General features: G+C 45.3%; 1 protein-coding gene across 1 annotated transcript in view; it reads left to right on the plus strand.

Moving 5' to 3' along the window:
• mbd2 (methyl-CpG binding domain protein 2) overlaps positions 1-15,345 on the plus strand; it is a 52,329-nt gene extending 36,984 nt beyond the window's left edge. Inside the window, exons 4-7 of the mRNA XM_058060905.2 lie at positions 8,768-8,858; positions 8,928-9,105; positions 12,094-12,230; positions 14,744-15,345. Of these exons, the coding sequence (XP_057916888.2) occupies positions 8,768-8,858; positions 8,928-9,105; positions 12,094-12,211 (387 nt within the window). The 3' untranslated portion in view covers positions 12,212-12,230; positions 14,744-15,345. The remainder of the gene's footprint in view (positions 1-8,767; positions 8,859-8,927; positions 9,106-12,093; positions 12,231-14,743) is intronic.
• The last annotated feature ends 205 nt before the right edge of the window (positions 15,346-15,550 follow it).

Genomic DNA, 15,550 nt, shown 5'->3' on the forward strand with positions numbered 1-15,550 from the left:
ACTACTATGCCCATTTTTACTGTATTTAATGAATAGAAAGATAAATCATATATATTTGTATGTATTAAGAGCTCGAAATGAGCTGACTCTGCCAATCAAGTTTGCACACAAAATCTATTTGTCTAACACTAGTCTCTTGAATAGTAGTAGAACATTTGAACAGTTGTGCTGACAGACATCACATAGTTTAAGGTAAATGTAGTTTTTTCAGCGTAATTTCAGCATACCTAAAATGTAGCAAACTCTTCATCTGAATTAACCCTATCGAGTTTTTTTTTTAAAGAAAATATCGATGCCAAAATTAACGCGCATAAAAACGTACTGCGCGCATAAAGACCACTCTCCGCGCTCTTGCACGATGTCTGATTTTGCTGTTTCCTCCAGGAGCCGTTACCGCGTTCACTCAATCCGTGTTGCGGCACTTGAGTCTCATTAAACTGCTGAAGAGTGTGGAAGATTATCCAATTCATGTTTTTCTTTATCTTCCTGTTTATTTACACACACACACACACATTATTAAGCCGTTTTGTGATGTTTGGAGTTTGCCTGAATGTATCTTGCGTTCTTGTACTGAGAATGTGAAAGGAAGAAGGAAGTAGAGATGTGTGGGATGGAGATACATATATAGTCCATACAGTGCATCCGGAAAGTATTCACAGCGCTTCACTTTTTCTACATTTTGTCATGTTACAGCCTCATTCCAAACTGTATTAAATTAATCTCTTACCTCAAAATTCTACACAAAATACTCCATTATGACAATGTGAAAAAAGGTTTTTTTTTACATGTTTTGAATTTATTAAAAATAGAAAACAAAAAAATCACATTTACATAAGTATTCACAGCCTTTGCCATGAAGCTCAAAATTGAGCTCAGGTGCATCTTTTTTCCACTGATCATCCTTGAGATCTTTCTACAGCTTAATTGGAGTCCACCTGCAGTAAATTCAGTTGATTGGACATGATTTGGAAAGGCACACACCTGTCTATATAAGGTCCCACAGTTGACTGTGCATGTCAGAGCACAAACACCAAGCATGAAGTCAAAAGAACTGTCTGTAGACCTGCGAGACAGGATTGTCTTGGCACAAATCTTCAAACCTTCTAAACTGAGCGATCGGGGAAGAAGGGCCTTAGTCAGGGAGGTGACCAAGGCCCCGATGGTCACTCTGTCAGAGCTCCAGCGTTCCTCTGTGGAGAGAGGAGAGCCTTCCAGAAGGACAACCATCTCTGCAGCAATCCACCAATCAGGCCTGTATGGTAGAGTGGCCAGACGAAAGCCACTCCTTAGTAAAAGGAACATGGCAGCCCGTCTGGAATTTGCCAAAAAGCACCTGAATGACTCTCAGACCATGAGAAACAAAATTCTCTGGTCTGATGAGACAAAGATTGAACTCTTTGGTGTGAATGCCAGGCGCCATGTTTGGAGGAAACCAGGCACTGCTCATCACCAGGCCAATACCATCCCTACAGTGAAGCATGGTGGTGGCAGCATCATGCTGTGGGGATGTTTTTCAGCAGCAGGAACTGGCAGACTAGTCAGGATAGAAGGAAAAATGAATGCAGCAATATATAGAGATATCCTGGATGAAAACCTGCTCCAGAGCGCTCTTGACCACAGGCTGGGGCGAAGGTTCATTTTTCAGCAGGACAACGACCCGAAGCACACAGCCAAGATCTCAAAAGATTGGCTTCAGAACCACTCCGTGAATGTCTTGGAGTGGCCCAGCCAGAGTCCAGACTTGAATCCGATCAAACATCTCTGGAGAGATCTGAAAATGGCTGTGCACAGACGTCTCCCATCCAACCTGATGGGGCTTGAGACTTATTGCAAAGAAGAATTGGCAAAACTGCCTAAAGATAGGTGTGCTAAACTTGTGGGATCATATTCAAAAAGACTTGAGGCTGTAATTGCTGCCAAAGGTGGATCAACAAAGTATTAAGCAAAGGCTGTGAATACTTATGTAAATGTGATTTTTTTGTTTTCTATTTTTAATAAATTCAAAACATGTCAAAAAAACCTTTTTTCACATTGTCATAATGGAGTATTTTGTGTAGAATTTTGAGATAAGAGATTAATTTAATACAGTTTGGAATGAGGCTGTAACATGACAAAATGTAGAAAAAGTGAAGCGCTGTGAATACTTTCCGGATGCACTGTAGTATATAGTGTTGTAACTGTACTGCGGTGTGTTAGTACACTACACTGTGCTCCACTGTGCTATGACGACAGACCCGCTTGCTCTTGTGCACATGCGTTAATTACGTTTAAAAAATTTACGTCCATCCATCCATTTTCTGTACCTCACAAGTGTGAGGATAAGCGAGCTAACTTGTAACTAGCCTACAATTTATTTATTATAACCTTAAGAAAGAGTTTTAAATAGGGAAATTGTCACGTCCGGTTGCCCTTGTTTGTGCCTCTGTCTCCCTCCTGTCCTTTTGTTACCCCAGATCTGTTGCACCTGGCTGGAGGCGGAGCCGTTGAACGCACCTGAAGCTGATGATCCCTGTCCGGTATTTAAGCTCTCCTCTATCTGCTGACCTTCGCTGGATTATTCTCTTTCGCCACCCGATGCTACCAAACCCAGTTGTTCTAGTTTATGCATTCAGCGGCTCGAGCCTCCACCAGCCCTGCTCTGTATATTATTTTTCCATGGTGTACCCTTTTCTACACCATCGCCTTTTGTTATCTCTTTTGGACTCAATAAACTGTTTTGACCGTACTCACCTGCCTCCTGCCTCCGCGTCTGGGATCCTGGCCCAAACGAGCCGTGACAGAATAATCCAGCCAACAGAATGGACGCGGACCCCGTCAAGGAATCCCTTCGTCTCCAAGCCATGCGCCTGTCCCAGCAGGAGGAACAGTTCAGCGTAATTGGAGCTAGCATGCACAACCTAGCAGAGCGGCAAGACGCCCGCATGGCCGCACTCGAGGCTCAGCTCGCCGCCGTGCTGTCCGCCATTCAGGTCCACCCGGCTCTCACAGCACCACAAGCGCCGGATCCTCCTCCCCCCTCGGTCGCAGTCTCCAGCTCAGCAGCCCCGTGTCCCCTGCTCTCAAGACCGGAGCGATTCTCCGGGGACTCAGGTGACGTGCACACCTTTTTGACTCAGTGCGAGCTACATTTCGAGCTCCAAGCTGCCGCTTACCCGACGGAGCGCGCCCGAGTGGCCTTCGCCACCTCCCACCTCACGGGCAAGGCGGGGGCCTGGGCCACGGCCGAATGGAGCCGACGCTCAGCCATCTGCTCCTCCTTCTCCACTTTTGCGAGGGCATTGGAGCAAGTCTTTCAACGAGACCCTCCCGGCCGTGAGGCTGCACGCACCCTCCTGAGGCTTCGCCAGGGCAGACGGCGCGTATCCGATTACGCCATCGAGTTCCGCGCGCTCGCGGCAAAAAGCGACTGGAACCCTTCGGCCCTTCTGGACGTCTTTTCCGATGGGCTCGCTGAGCAGATAAGGGACCCTGGAGACGCCGGGTGAGCTGGGCGACCTGATCGCCCTGGCAGTGCGCATCGAGAAGCGCCTGGACTTCCGGGAGCAAGACAGGCTGCTCCGACGTGCCGACCCCCCCTTCGCCCGGGGCTCCTTCGATGTTCTCCCCTCCGACGGCAGGCATTCCCTCGGGAACGCCCCCTATGCTGGCGTTGGAGGAACCCATGCAGCTTGGTGGTCATCGCCTCACGTCGGCCGAGAGGAAGCGTCGGGTGCGGCTCCACCTCTGCCTCTACTGTGGCCATGCGGACCACACGATCTCCCGCTGTCCCGTCCGCCCGGACAGCCAACGCTCCCAAGCATCGGCCAAGCTTCTTCCTGGCTCACCGGTGGAGCCTCTGACCACGCCCACTTCCGCGTTCACGCCAGCGACCAATCGACTACAGTTGCCAGGTACACTCTCTTGGTCCGACATCTGTGTTGATATCACTGCATTTATCGACTCTGGCTCGGACGACTGTTTCCTCGACAAGGCGTTTGTGGCTAATTCTTCTATTCCTGTGATACCGTTATCCTCTGCCAAAGTTGTTCGTTCTCTGGATGGGCGTCACCTGGCTAACGTCACTCACCAGTCCCGCCCCCTTTCGCTCCGCCTGGCAGGCAATCACATTGAGAACTTGACTTTTTTTATCATTCCCTTGCGCTCCGCCCCGGTAGTATTGGGGCTTAATTGGTTGTGCAGGCACAATCCCCAGATAGACTCGTCTAAACCAGCTATCGCTAGCTGGAGCATTTTTTGCCACACGCACTGTTTCAGGGGGGCGTGTCCCCATCCCTCAGACACTCGCGCCCTCGCACCAGAGAGGATCGACCTTACTTTGGTCCCTCCTGTCTATCATGACCGTCGCGATGTTTTCAGCAAGCACAGAGCAATGTCACTCCCCCCGCACCGTCCGTACGACTGTTGCATTAATCTCCACCCCGGCGCTGCGCTCCCTTCCTCGCGGCTGTATAACGTGTCTAAGCCTGAGAGGGAGGCTCTCGAAAATTACATATCTTCCTCGCTCGCCGCTGGTCTCATTCGCCCTTCTTCCTCCCCGTTAGCTGCCGGTTTCTTTTTCATCGAGAAGAAGGATAAGTCACTCCGCCCTTGTGTTGATTACCGCGCTCTCAATAACATCACTATCAAGAACAAATACCCACTGCCATTATTGGATTCCGCATTTAATTCCCTCAGTTCTGCTAAGTTCTTCACTAAACTTGATCTCCGCAATGCTTACCACCTCGTCCGCATCCGCAAGGGGGACGAGTGGAAGACCGCATTTAACACCCCCATTGGCCATTTCGAATACCTCGTCATGCCTTTTGGCCTCACCAATGCACCCACCGTTTTTCAGTGTCTTATTAATGACGTACTACGCGATATGCTTGGTCGCTTCGTTTTGGTCTATCTTGATGATATTTTGATTTTTTCGGACTCTCTCGAGGAACACACCCAGCAGGTGCGGCTGGTATTACAGAGGCTCCTTGCCAACAGACTTTTTGTCAAGGCGGAGAAATGTACGTTCCACGCTCCCTCTGTTTCTTTTCTGGGGTTCATTGTGGAGAAGGGGCAACTCCGAGCCGACCCTGCCAAGATCCAGGCTGTGGTCCAGTGGCCCCCTCCTACATCAAGGAAGGACCTTCAAAGGTTTCTGGGCTTCGCTAATTTTTACCGCCGCTTTATTCAGGACTTCAGTCGGGTTGCAGAACCTTTGAACCGGCTCACATCCCCTAAGAGTCCATTTGTATGGACCCCAGATGCCAATGCCGCTTTTGAAGACCTTAAATTGCGTTTCACCTCGGCTCCTGTCCTTGCCCACCCTGACCCCTTGTCTCAATTTTTTGTCGAGGTTGATGCGTCCGACACCGGCGTCGGGGCTGTCCTCTCCCAGCGCTCCACCACCGACCACAAGTTGCATCCCTGCGCCTTCTTCTCATGTCGCCTGACCCCGGCAGAGAGAAACTACGACATCGGCAATAGGGAATTATTGGCCGTGGTCTTGGCGCTGCAGGAGTGGAGGCACTGGCTGGAGGGTTCTGAGGTCCCTTTTGTTGTACTCACGGACCATAAAAACCTGGCCTATCTCCGTTCAGCTCACAGGCTCAACCCCCGGCAGGCACGATGGGCGCTTTTCCTAACCCGTTTTGACTTTTCCCTGACCTTCCGCCCTGGCTCCAGAAACGGCAAGCCTGACGCCCTCTCCAGGATGTACTCCCCACCCTCGGACCTCGGACGCTCCTCCCAAGGAGACCATCCTTCCTCAGTCCCGTATCCTGGGGGGGGTTCAGTGGACTCCTCCCCCCGAGTGACTGCCCGGCCGGGCGTCTGTTCGTGGTCCCGGGCCTTTGCTCTCAGGTCCTTCGCTGGGCACAAGTCCAAGCTCGCCTGCCATCCTGGAATTGCATGCACCATCTTTCTCCTGTCTCAGCGCTTCTGGTGGCCTTCCCTGCGTGCTGACGTCAGGGAGTTTGTGGCCGCCTACGTACGACCTGTGCAAGAAATAAACCGTCCCATCAGGCTCCAGCCGGTCTTCTGCGCCCTCTACCCATCCCCACCCGGCTGTGGTCCCATGTTGCTTTGGACTTCGTAATGGGTCTTCCCCCTTCCAACGGCAACACAGTCATCCTCACCATCATTGACAGGTTCTCGAAGATGGCCCATTTTGTTGCCCTCCCCAAACTCCCCTCGGCACTCGAGACAGCTCAACTCCTGGTCTGCCATGTCTTCAGGCTCCACGGCATCCCCCTCGATGTGGTCTCCGACCGGGGTCCCCAGTTCTCTTCGGACGTTTGGAAGGCTTTTTGCAGGGCCATGGGGGCTACCGCCAGCTTGTCAGGCTACCACCCGCAGACGAACGGCCAGTCTGAGCGCGCTAACCAGGACTTGGAGGCTGCCATTCGCTGCGTCTGCCACCAACAGCCCGCCTCATGGTCCATCAACCTGCCGTGGATAGAGTATGCCTGCAATTCCCTCGTCTGCTCTGCCACAGGCCTTTCGCCTTTCAACGGAGCGTATGGGTACCAGCCCCCAGCTTTTCCTTCTCTGGATGCAGAGTCTGCAGTCCCTTCCGTCTCTGCCCACCTACGCCGTGCTCGCCTGGCTTGGCGAAACACCCGGAAGGCCCTGACACCACAGCCGAGCGCAACCAGCGTCTGGCCAATCGCCACCGCTTGCCTGCCCCTGAATACAAACCTGGCCAGAGGGTATGGCTGTCGACTCGGGACTTGCCCCTCCACACCAACTCCAGGAAACTACAGCCCAGGTTCATTGGTCCTTACCCTGTGGAACGGGTCATCTGCCCCTCCTCTGTCCTGCTGCGCCTCCCAGATGCCCTGGGAATACACCCCACCTTCCACGTTTCCCTCATTAAACCTGTCAGCGTCAGCGACCTCAGCCCTCCAGAGGTGCCTCCACCTCCTCCTAGGCTAATAGACGACCACCCGGCTTTCTCGGTCAAGGCCATTTTGGATGTGAGAAGAAGGGGCAGGGATTTCCAGTACTTGGTCGACTGGGAGGGGTACAGCCCCGAGGACCGCTCATGGGTTTCTCGTGCCCTCATTTTGGATCCTAAACTGCTCTCTGACTTTTACAGCCGCTTCCCGGAGAAGCCAGGTAGGCCGCCAGGTGGCGCCCATCCTTAAGGGGGGGATACTGTCACGTCCGGTTGCCCTTGTTTGTGCCTCTGTCTCCCTCCTGTCCTTTTGTTACCCCAGATCTGTTGCACCTGGCTGGAGGCGGAGCCGTTGAACGCACCTGAAGCTGATGATCCCTGTCCGGTATTTAAGCTCTCCTCTATCTGCTGACCTTCGCTGGATTATTCTCTTTCGCCACCCGATGCTACCAAACCCAGTTGTTCTAGTTTATGCGTTCAGCGGCTCGAGCCTCCACCAGCCCTGCTCTGTATATTATTTTTCCATGGTGTACTCTTTTCTACACCATCGCCTTTTGTTATCTCTTTTGGACTCAATAAACTGTTTTGACCGTACTCACCTGCCTCCTGCCTCCGCGTCTGGGATCCTGGCCCAAACGAGCCGTGACAGAAATAGTATCATCTGTCAAGCTGCTGTAGTTTGAAGATCGGATAATATCAACTTCCGTCAAGAGATCTAGTCGATCCCATTCGTGACTCTGGGCCACACATTGTACCCACTCGACTCCCACCACCCGCAAGAAGAAGAAAACATAACACCACCATGCAAACTTGTGCGGTGTACCACGGTGAAATTAGTTTCACATTGGACGTTAGATATTAGGCTCCATTGTTACAACGGTAGTTCCCTCTTGCTGTGCCTGGACTGCATTGTCATTGTGCGGGCAGCTCGCATAGGAAATTTTGCTATAACCACTGATTGTTTATACCAGGGACTGTCAATAAATTTGTTTAAAGTTTATTTACCTCAACTGGTTCCTCTCGATGTGGAGGAGTAGCAGCTCTTGTCACAATTATTTTTCAGTGATAAATGAGTACAGAATATACCAGGCTTTGGTAATAATTTTCAGGTTAATGACACTGTGTTTCAGTATTCTTTTTTTGTACTTTGTAACGACTATGTTTTTGTACTGTTTTTTTAAAACTGAAATTGTGTAGAAATCCAAAGTTCATCGTTTATAGGTGGAAGTGCAGTATTAATACCTCTGGTTGACTCCAGCTAGTTCAAGGCTGGACTGCACAGTATTTGTTTACCAAGTAAATGCGAGTAAACTAATTGATCATTTTCTTATGTGTGTGTTGCTTCCTGTGATTTTCCATCTGGTGAGTGGGAAAACTGCTATAAATTGGTCTGTAAGTGAGAGACAATCTTTCATTCATTAATTCATTTTCTACTGCTTGTCTTCACAAGGATCACGGGGGTGCTGGAGCCTATCCCAGCTGTCTTTGGCGAGAGGCGGCTAACAACCATTCACACTCACATTCATACCTATGGACAATTTGGAGTCGCCAATATATTAACTATATTAATAATTAATTATATAAATGACTATATAACCATATTTTTGGAATGTGGGAGGAAACCGGAGTACCCGGAGAAAACCCATGCATGCACGGGGAGAACATGCAAACTCCACACAGAGATGTCCAAGGGTGGAATCGAACTCAGGTCTCCTAGCTGTGTGGCCTGCACGCAAACACTCGACCGAGAGACAATCCATTCAGGCATATTCAACTTTAGATTTTTCATTGTGACCAAGCAGCAGACTCCAAATTGGAAAAGAAGTCATTATGTACAGTGACAAATGAAAGAATGGCTCCCTGACGCCACTCAATGCTGTCTCTGTCTCTCTGCAGCTTTTTTGGGAGAGGAGGTTGAAAGGTTTGCGATCATCAGATATCTCTGAAGAAGTTCTACGTACCATAGACCTACCCAAAAGCTTACAGAGTGAGTCTTCATCATCTGCCTAGGACCCAAAATATGTGCACTTTGGCTCTGACCTTTATGACACTGCAGGTGTGGGTGTCGACTCAAGTGATGACACTCTCCTGTCGGCCATCGCCAGTGCTCTGCACATGAGCTCGTCTCCTATCACAGGACAAACATCTGTGGCAGCTGAGAAGAACCCAGCAGTCTGGCTGAACACATCACAGCCCCTGTGCAAGGCCTTCATAGTGACTGACGAACAAATACGGTGAGAGACAGACAGGTGTTATTATCGTTGAGGCATTTTTTTCTCTGCATGGCTTGAAATTGAGAAAGGTTTATACCTGGATGGTAATGGAGCAACAGTACATTTATTTGTAATCAGATATTTTATGGTACGATACTTATGGCGGGATATACCCACTATTTTGTGGGTGCTCTGTCAGTGCTCTGACCATTTTTCTGTGTCATGAAAAGCACAAAAGGTGAAAATGGTCCCCTCTTGCAATTTACAATGCAAATATTCCTGGATCCAGACAGTGATCCAGATCACCCCCAAAGTTTAAGCAGTTCTTTCATTTCCATATCGTAACTATATTGTATCTACTAATAGATGTGCTAATTTAACGCTGTTAGGTCTTGGACCTGATGCAGACACGAACGTCACAAAATGTGACAGTGGATATACAGTATGTGTATTTGTAATTCAGTATTCACACCCTTGCAAATTCTCAGATTATTTATTTTAATTGGACATTTCTTCGACATACGACACATCTTATTTGTTAATTCCATGTTAAGAAACCGTACAACAACAACACAACAAAAATGCAGACCCCCTTAAAAATAGAAAATGTTGGCTCTTACTACACAAAATCCTTGAAATTACCACAAACATGTTAAGGAGAGCACACTAGCAATGTGCAGATTGATACTAGGATCGACCGATATGTTTTTTTTTCGGGCCGATGCTGATAACGATTTTTTCCTATCACCCTGAGCTGATACTGCTTTTGCGCCCTCAATTTACATAAAAAAAACACAGTAGGATTCAGCTTTCTTAAACACACATTTATACGGCATTATCAACTTTAAAAGGAAGAAATAATCAACCATGTGCAAAACATTTCTGTCGTAGTTTAAGTTTCTCTAGCATCGATGTAACGACTCCTCTTCCGCAGTGAGATGCACCCCCCCCCCCACACACACACACAAACACATCACACTGACACAATTTAGTACGACATTAAACATTTCTCTCATCATTAAAGTCTGTGTTGTGCACACTAAAGACCTCTGATAGACACGCTGCTCCGGTATTGGATTAGACATTAAATCAATGTAGTACTTGCACACACACTACCTCAATCTTTATTTCCATAAACACAGAGAAATATGATGTTGTGCTTTTTACGCGTGCACATCACTTTCCAGATGCTTTGTGTTCACATTAACAAGGTGCATTTGTTTGGTAATTTGATAACCACATAAATCAGAATAAATAGCGCCACCCCGATTTGAGAAATACTTGGGAAAGTGAATACTTGAGAAAGTGATAATATTTATTAATGTGTCTGTACTGTACAGACTGAACAAAATGGAGAGCATACAAGCATATTCGGGAGTCAAATTGCATGTTGAGTACTATAAATGTCTACATGTTGGTAGGTCTGCATTAAAATGAAAAACTCTCGCCGCTCTCAATGGCTGGGTCCAGGGCATTCATGCTATCCCACCGTACGTCCAATGGGGGAAGCTGTCCACCGAGGTGGGGGTCAACAGCTGTAGGAGGATGTTGCCCGCTACTGCAGGAGCTTATTGCATGCAATAATGGCATTGTAGCTGCTGCTACTCTTCATTTTTGTTGCTATGTAGTTATCAGTGGTTGGCGGTGCATTTAGCCCCTTCTGTGGGGACTTGACCAGCCAGAATCTTTATTGGCAGACACTAGACACGTTTTCATGACATTTTCCTCTTTCCGAATGGAATCTTTTTTGAATGACTTTTCCGAAAACAATGGTATACATGGAAAGGAATATTCCAATCTCTTGTCTACATACACCGCTATAATCAAACAAAATGGGGCATGCGCAGTAAAGCGTAAACGTCAACATGACGTGATACCGGCTTCTCAGAGTTTTTCTTTCAATTGTTGGAATAACTCCGTATTATAACTTCGTAGAGTTTTTCATTCGTCCAGTCTTGAAATTTAGTTTGGATCAAAAACAAACTTTCCGCAGCATTCCAGTGCCAATTGCTCGCCTCCGTTTTTAAAACTGAAGAAGTCTCGAGCTGCGTGTTACGTCATATCTGAGCATGCGATGAAAGAACGCACCCGGGATAAATTTAAACAGGAAAAGATTAAATTCAATCTTGCTAATATTTTATAATTAAACTCAGGGCATGTTTTATATAGATATATTTTTATATAGATATATATGTTCCACAGATGACGGTAATGCACAACGAAAGCTGCTTGCCAATCGCCAATAAACAACAGAAGAAGAAAAACACGATGAAGAACACACCCTGACAACTTTCCGTTTGAGCGGGTACAAGATACGGATTGGGGAAAGGAATATTCCACCCCTGTGAACCCGATTATATGTTCGTTCGGATTGGCACTTTTCTTTCGGAATGAGGTGTATACAAAGGTTAAATTTTTTCCATTTGAGCAAATAAACCGAATGCAATTGGAATAGTTGGGTCCATGTATACGTGGCTAGTTTAATTTTTGTAACATTCAACAGTTAAAACCATCGTGGGGAGGTTGTGCATGCACATTTCAAAATGTATTTGCATTGTTTTGTGACTCAGTTAAAGAAAAAAGTCTGTTTGTCTAGTTCTCAATTTTATCAGTGTAGTTTAAAAAAATATATATATATTATTAATAATATTGGGTTCATTAAGAGCTATGACTTTGCGCTCCTTATTAAAGTCTTCTTAATAACCTTTGGAGTAACATTGTTTAAATATATATTTATATATAACACATTATAGTCTTTTGAGTAAATTATTACACATTTTCATGAGCATTTTTAACATCCAACAATATTATTGTTGCATTGATTTTAGTCTACATTTTGAAACATGTTATACTCTGCTCCACTTGATGAGAGAGACAGGCGTCTCTTGATGTCTCGTTACAACTATGCTTCTTTGTCGCCCCTCATATGGTTGACCCCATGACGACTGCAACCAGACACAATGTCACATGCAGTTGATTCATAATCGGATGTTATGATTGTGTTTTTAGCGAGCAGGAACTGAAGGTTCATCAGGCAAGGAGGAGTCTGGAGGAGGCGCTGATGGCTGACGGTTTGGCACGTGTTGCTGAAAACACCCGAGAGATGCTGGAGGGCATGATGGCTTGAGCACAGAAACATGAGACAGGTACACAAACATTGTTATACATATACATGTTATACATATACATACAGACTGAAAAACTGTACCACCTCTGTGACACCTCTGCTAGAATTTGGACCTTGATACATATTACCAATTCTACAATGATGGAGTGAAAAATGAAGCAAGATAGAGAAGAGAAAATATTGCATATGTTATTCATTCATTCATTCATTCATTTTCTACCGCTTTTCCTCACGAGGGTCGCGGGGGTGCTGGAGCCTATCCTAGCTCTCTTCGGGCAAGAGGCGGGGTACACCCTGGACTTGTCGCCAGCCAATCACAGGGCACATATAGACAAACAACCATGCATATGTTATTATTATTATTATTATGATTATTAACAGTGGTCTATTTGGTCTCAAATAACATTGACAGTAATATATTTTAGCGTCAGTTTATGGGGCTATAAACATTTCAAAACACACCTGCATTTTTTTATTTGTGATTTGATTAAATGCAAAAGTTTGTTTGTCCTAACATTTTTTTTCCATTGTACTTTTTTGATAATATGACCTTTTTATGAATTACTTAATGATGACCATGAATTTCTCACAGGGCTAGTAATAACCAGTATACAGTATACGTAAGTATCAACCCGTTGAACAGGAACATAAAAACATACTCTTTATATAAGAGAATTTTGAGCTTTTCAGCTTATGAAAAACCAATGGCACATATCCTGCTGTTTATGTGTTGGAGAGTGTCTTATGATGCTAAAGCCAGCAAGGTAAAGTAATGTCAGGTAAAGTACACAGTATTATGTTTGCTGAATAGTTGAATTGGCCACTGTATTCACAGTGTAAAGTTTGTTTGCTGCTTCAATGTTGGCCTAAGATTAAGATTAAGATTAAGATATGCCTTTATTCGTCCCTCAGTGGGGAAATTTGTATTGCACAGCAGCAAGAGTACAGAGTCAGTTAAGCAGTACAAAATACACAATATAGAAAAATAAACAATATAAACAACCCAAGTATTAACAAAATCAACAGTTTTTCCCAGTTATATACCAATACAGTATGTAGATAATATGAAACAAGATGAGATATATGACCAGTCTATACACTGAGATCTTGTTAGAGAGTTAATATGAGGCATTATGGAAAATACTTCACATAGAACTTAGTATATTGCATTAGAGCCCATAATATTGCACATGGAGGTTTATCAGATATTGTACAGTGAATGGGGTCTGGAGTAACTATACTGACTAAAAGCAAGTATTACACAGATGTACATAGCAGTGTAGAAGTCTATTGTGAGCGGTGCTGGTTGTACAGCCTGACAGCTGCAGGAAGAAAAGACCTGCGATATCGCTCCTTCACACACTTGGGGTGAAGCAGTCTATCGCTGAAGGAGCTCTCAAGTGCTGTCAAAGTGTCCTGCAGGGGGTGGGAGTCGTTCTCCAACATGGATGATAGCTTAGCCAACATCCTCCTCTCTCCCACCACCTCCACTGGGTCAAGAGGGCAACCCAGTGCAGAGCTGGCCTTCCTGATGATCTACCTGATTGGTTTGGAAAGTTCAGCCTAGCCCGTCGTAAAACGGGGTGAAATGTCTAGTGTAGCGTGTCATAGACTGTACACTGTGAATCCGAAGGTGTTTAATCCTGTGAGTGGTGCATCTACCTTTGCACAATCGTCCTTTCTTCACTATTTCAGCCAAACTAGCGAGCACCGTTGCACAATGTCCATGGTTGAAATGGATGGCTCTTCTTATTTGGTGTTATGCCGCTTGGCCTATCACCGAATGTAGGCACAGGAAGTTAAATAAATGAACGATTCCGGGAGAATCGGAATGTCAAAACCTGTTCCGATCGATGGTCGATGCTCAATTTTAATCCCAACCAGGTTAAATGGAAATGTATGGCAATATACTGTATATTAAACAATGTAAACAATACTGGCCCTCACAGTGATAAATATTAAAACAATAATGGCATTGTAGCTGCTGCTATTCCATTTGAGCGGGTACAAGATACCTCAATCGGATTGGGGAAAGGAATATTCCACCCCTGTGAATCCGATTATATGTTCAATTGGATTGGCACTTTTCTTTCGGAATGAGGTGTATACAAAGGTTAAATTCTTTCTTGCCCCACAACCCTTTTGGAGCAGGTTGTGGGGCAATTAATTTATCTAGAATCTTGGACCTTCCTTGTTAACTTCTGTGAATAACTCATCAAGTTACTCACACATAAGCATAGCCTTTTGGGTAATTATGCTTCATTTGTAGCAGTGTTAATTAAAGTACACGGTTCCTGTCAAATAAACCAATAAAATAAAGCTATTTGATCTGTTCCATTATAGACATAATGATTTGCAATTAAAGTACTTTCTGAAAGGGGCAGGACTCATTTGTGTCTTCTCGTGTACACCTAAGGTATCAAATACTTATTTTACTCAAATATTTTTTTTCATAAACTTGTCTATTTTGTAAAATGCATTGAAATCTGGGTAGATTATTAGTGGCAATGTTTTTTCATTCTGTCTTTGCAGGGTGTTCACCAGCCTCAGGTTCATCATCATCTTCATTTGGACCCCAAAGCAAACAAAGAAACCCAAAATATTGATCGTCCCACAATGCTACTGTTGCAACTTTCCCATTAGTGGATGTTTTCCTGGATGGCGTGCCTGGACGGTGTTCACTTTATTTTTGAAGGAAGCCTCTCTTTACCAGGAAAATAATGAGCAACACCTGCACAACAGCTACGCAATACGACAACCACTGTACAACACAAATGTGTGTGTGGACAAAACAAGCCTCACTGATGAGAAATCTCCAGAAAGCTTTGAACTAGTACTTTTTGTAAATGGGTTTTTAAAATGCAACTGTATTTTTTTCCCATTTTCTGATGATCAATCCCAAAGACTGTCACCCTCACGTAATCTATAACCTGCTTGCAAACTGCTGGACAGCTTTTGCTAACGACTCATTCTTTTTTTTGTCATGACACACTTTAATTCCGCTCAAATCAGTGTTTTACATTAATAGAATATGAAATAGAGGAGTGTCTTATTTAATACAAATTTTATACGTTAACAGTCATGTACATTTCTTGGACTGGACTAAATAAAAATTATATTCATTATTTGTTTTTTTTTCTTTTGTAAAATATATTAATGCAGTCAATTAATGCAATTCCTTAATTTATTTGGAACGTACTTAATAAAGTTACATTCAAGAACATCACGTTTACCAAGGATTTTTTATTAAAAGGGGACCTATCATGCTCATTTTTTTGCTCTTTGTATTGAGTTGTGGACTCCTATAGAGCAGCTACACACAATAACCCGGACAGAAAG

The sequence above is a fragment of the Doryrhamphus excisus genome, linkage group LG10 (genome assembly GCF_037039965.1).
Source record: "Doryrhamphus excisus strain RoL-2023G ecotype Guam linkage group LG10, RoL_Dexc_Guam_v1.1, whole genome shotgun sequence".
NCBI lineage: Eukaryota > Metazoa > Chordata > Actinopteri > Syngnathiformes > Syngnathidae > Doryrhamphus > Doryrhamphus excisus.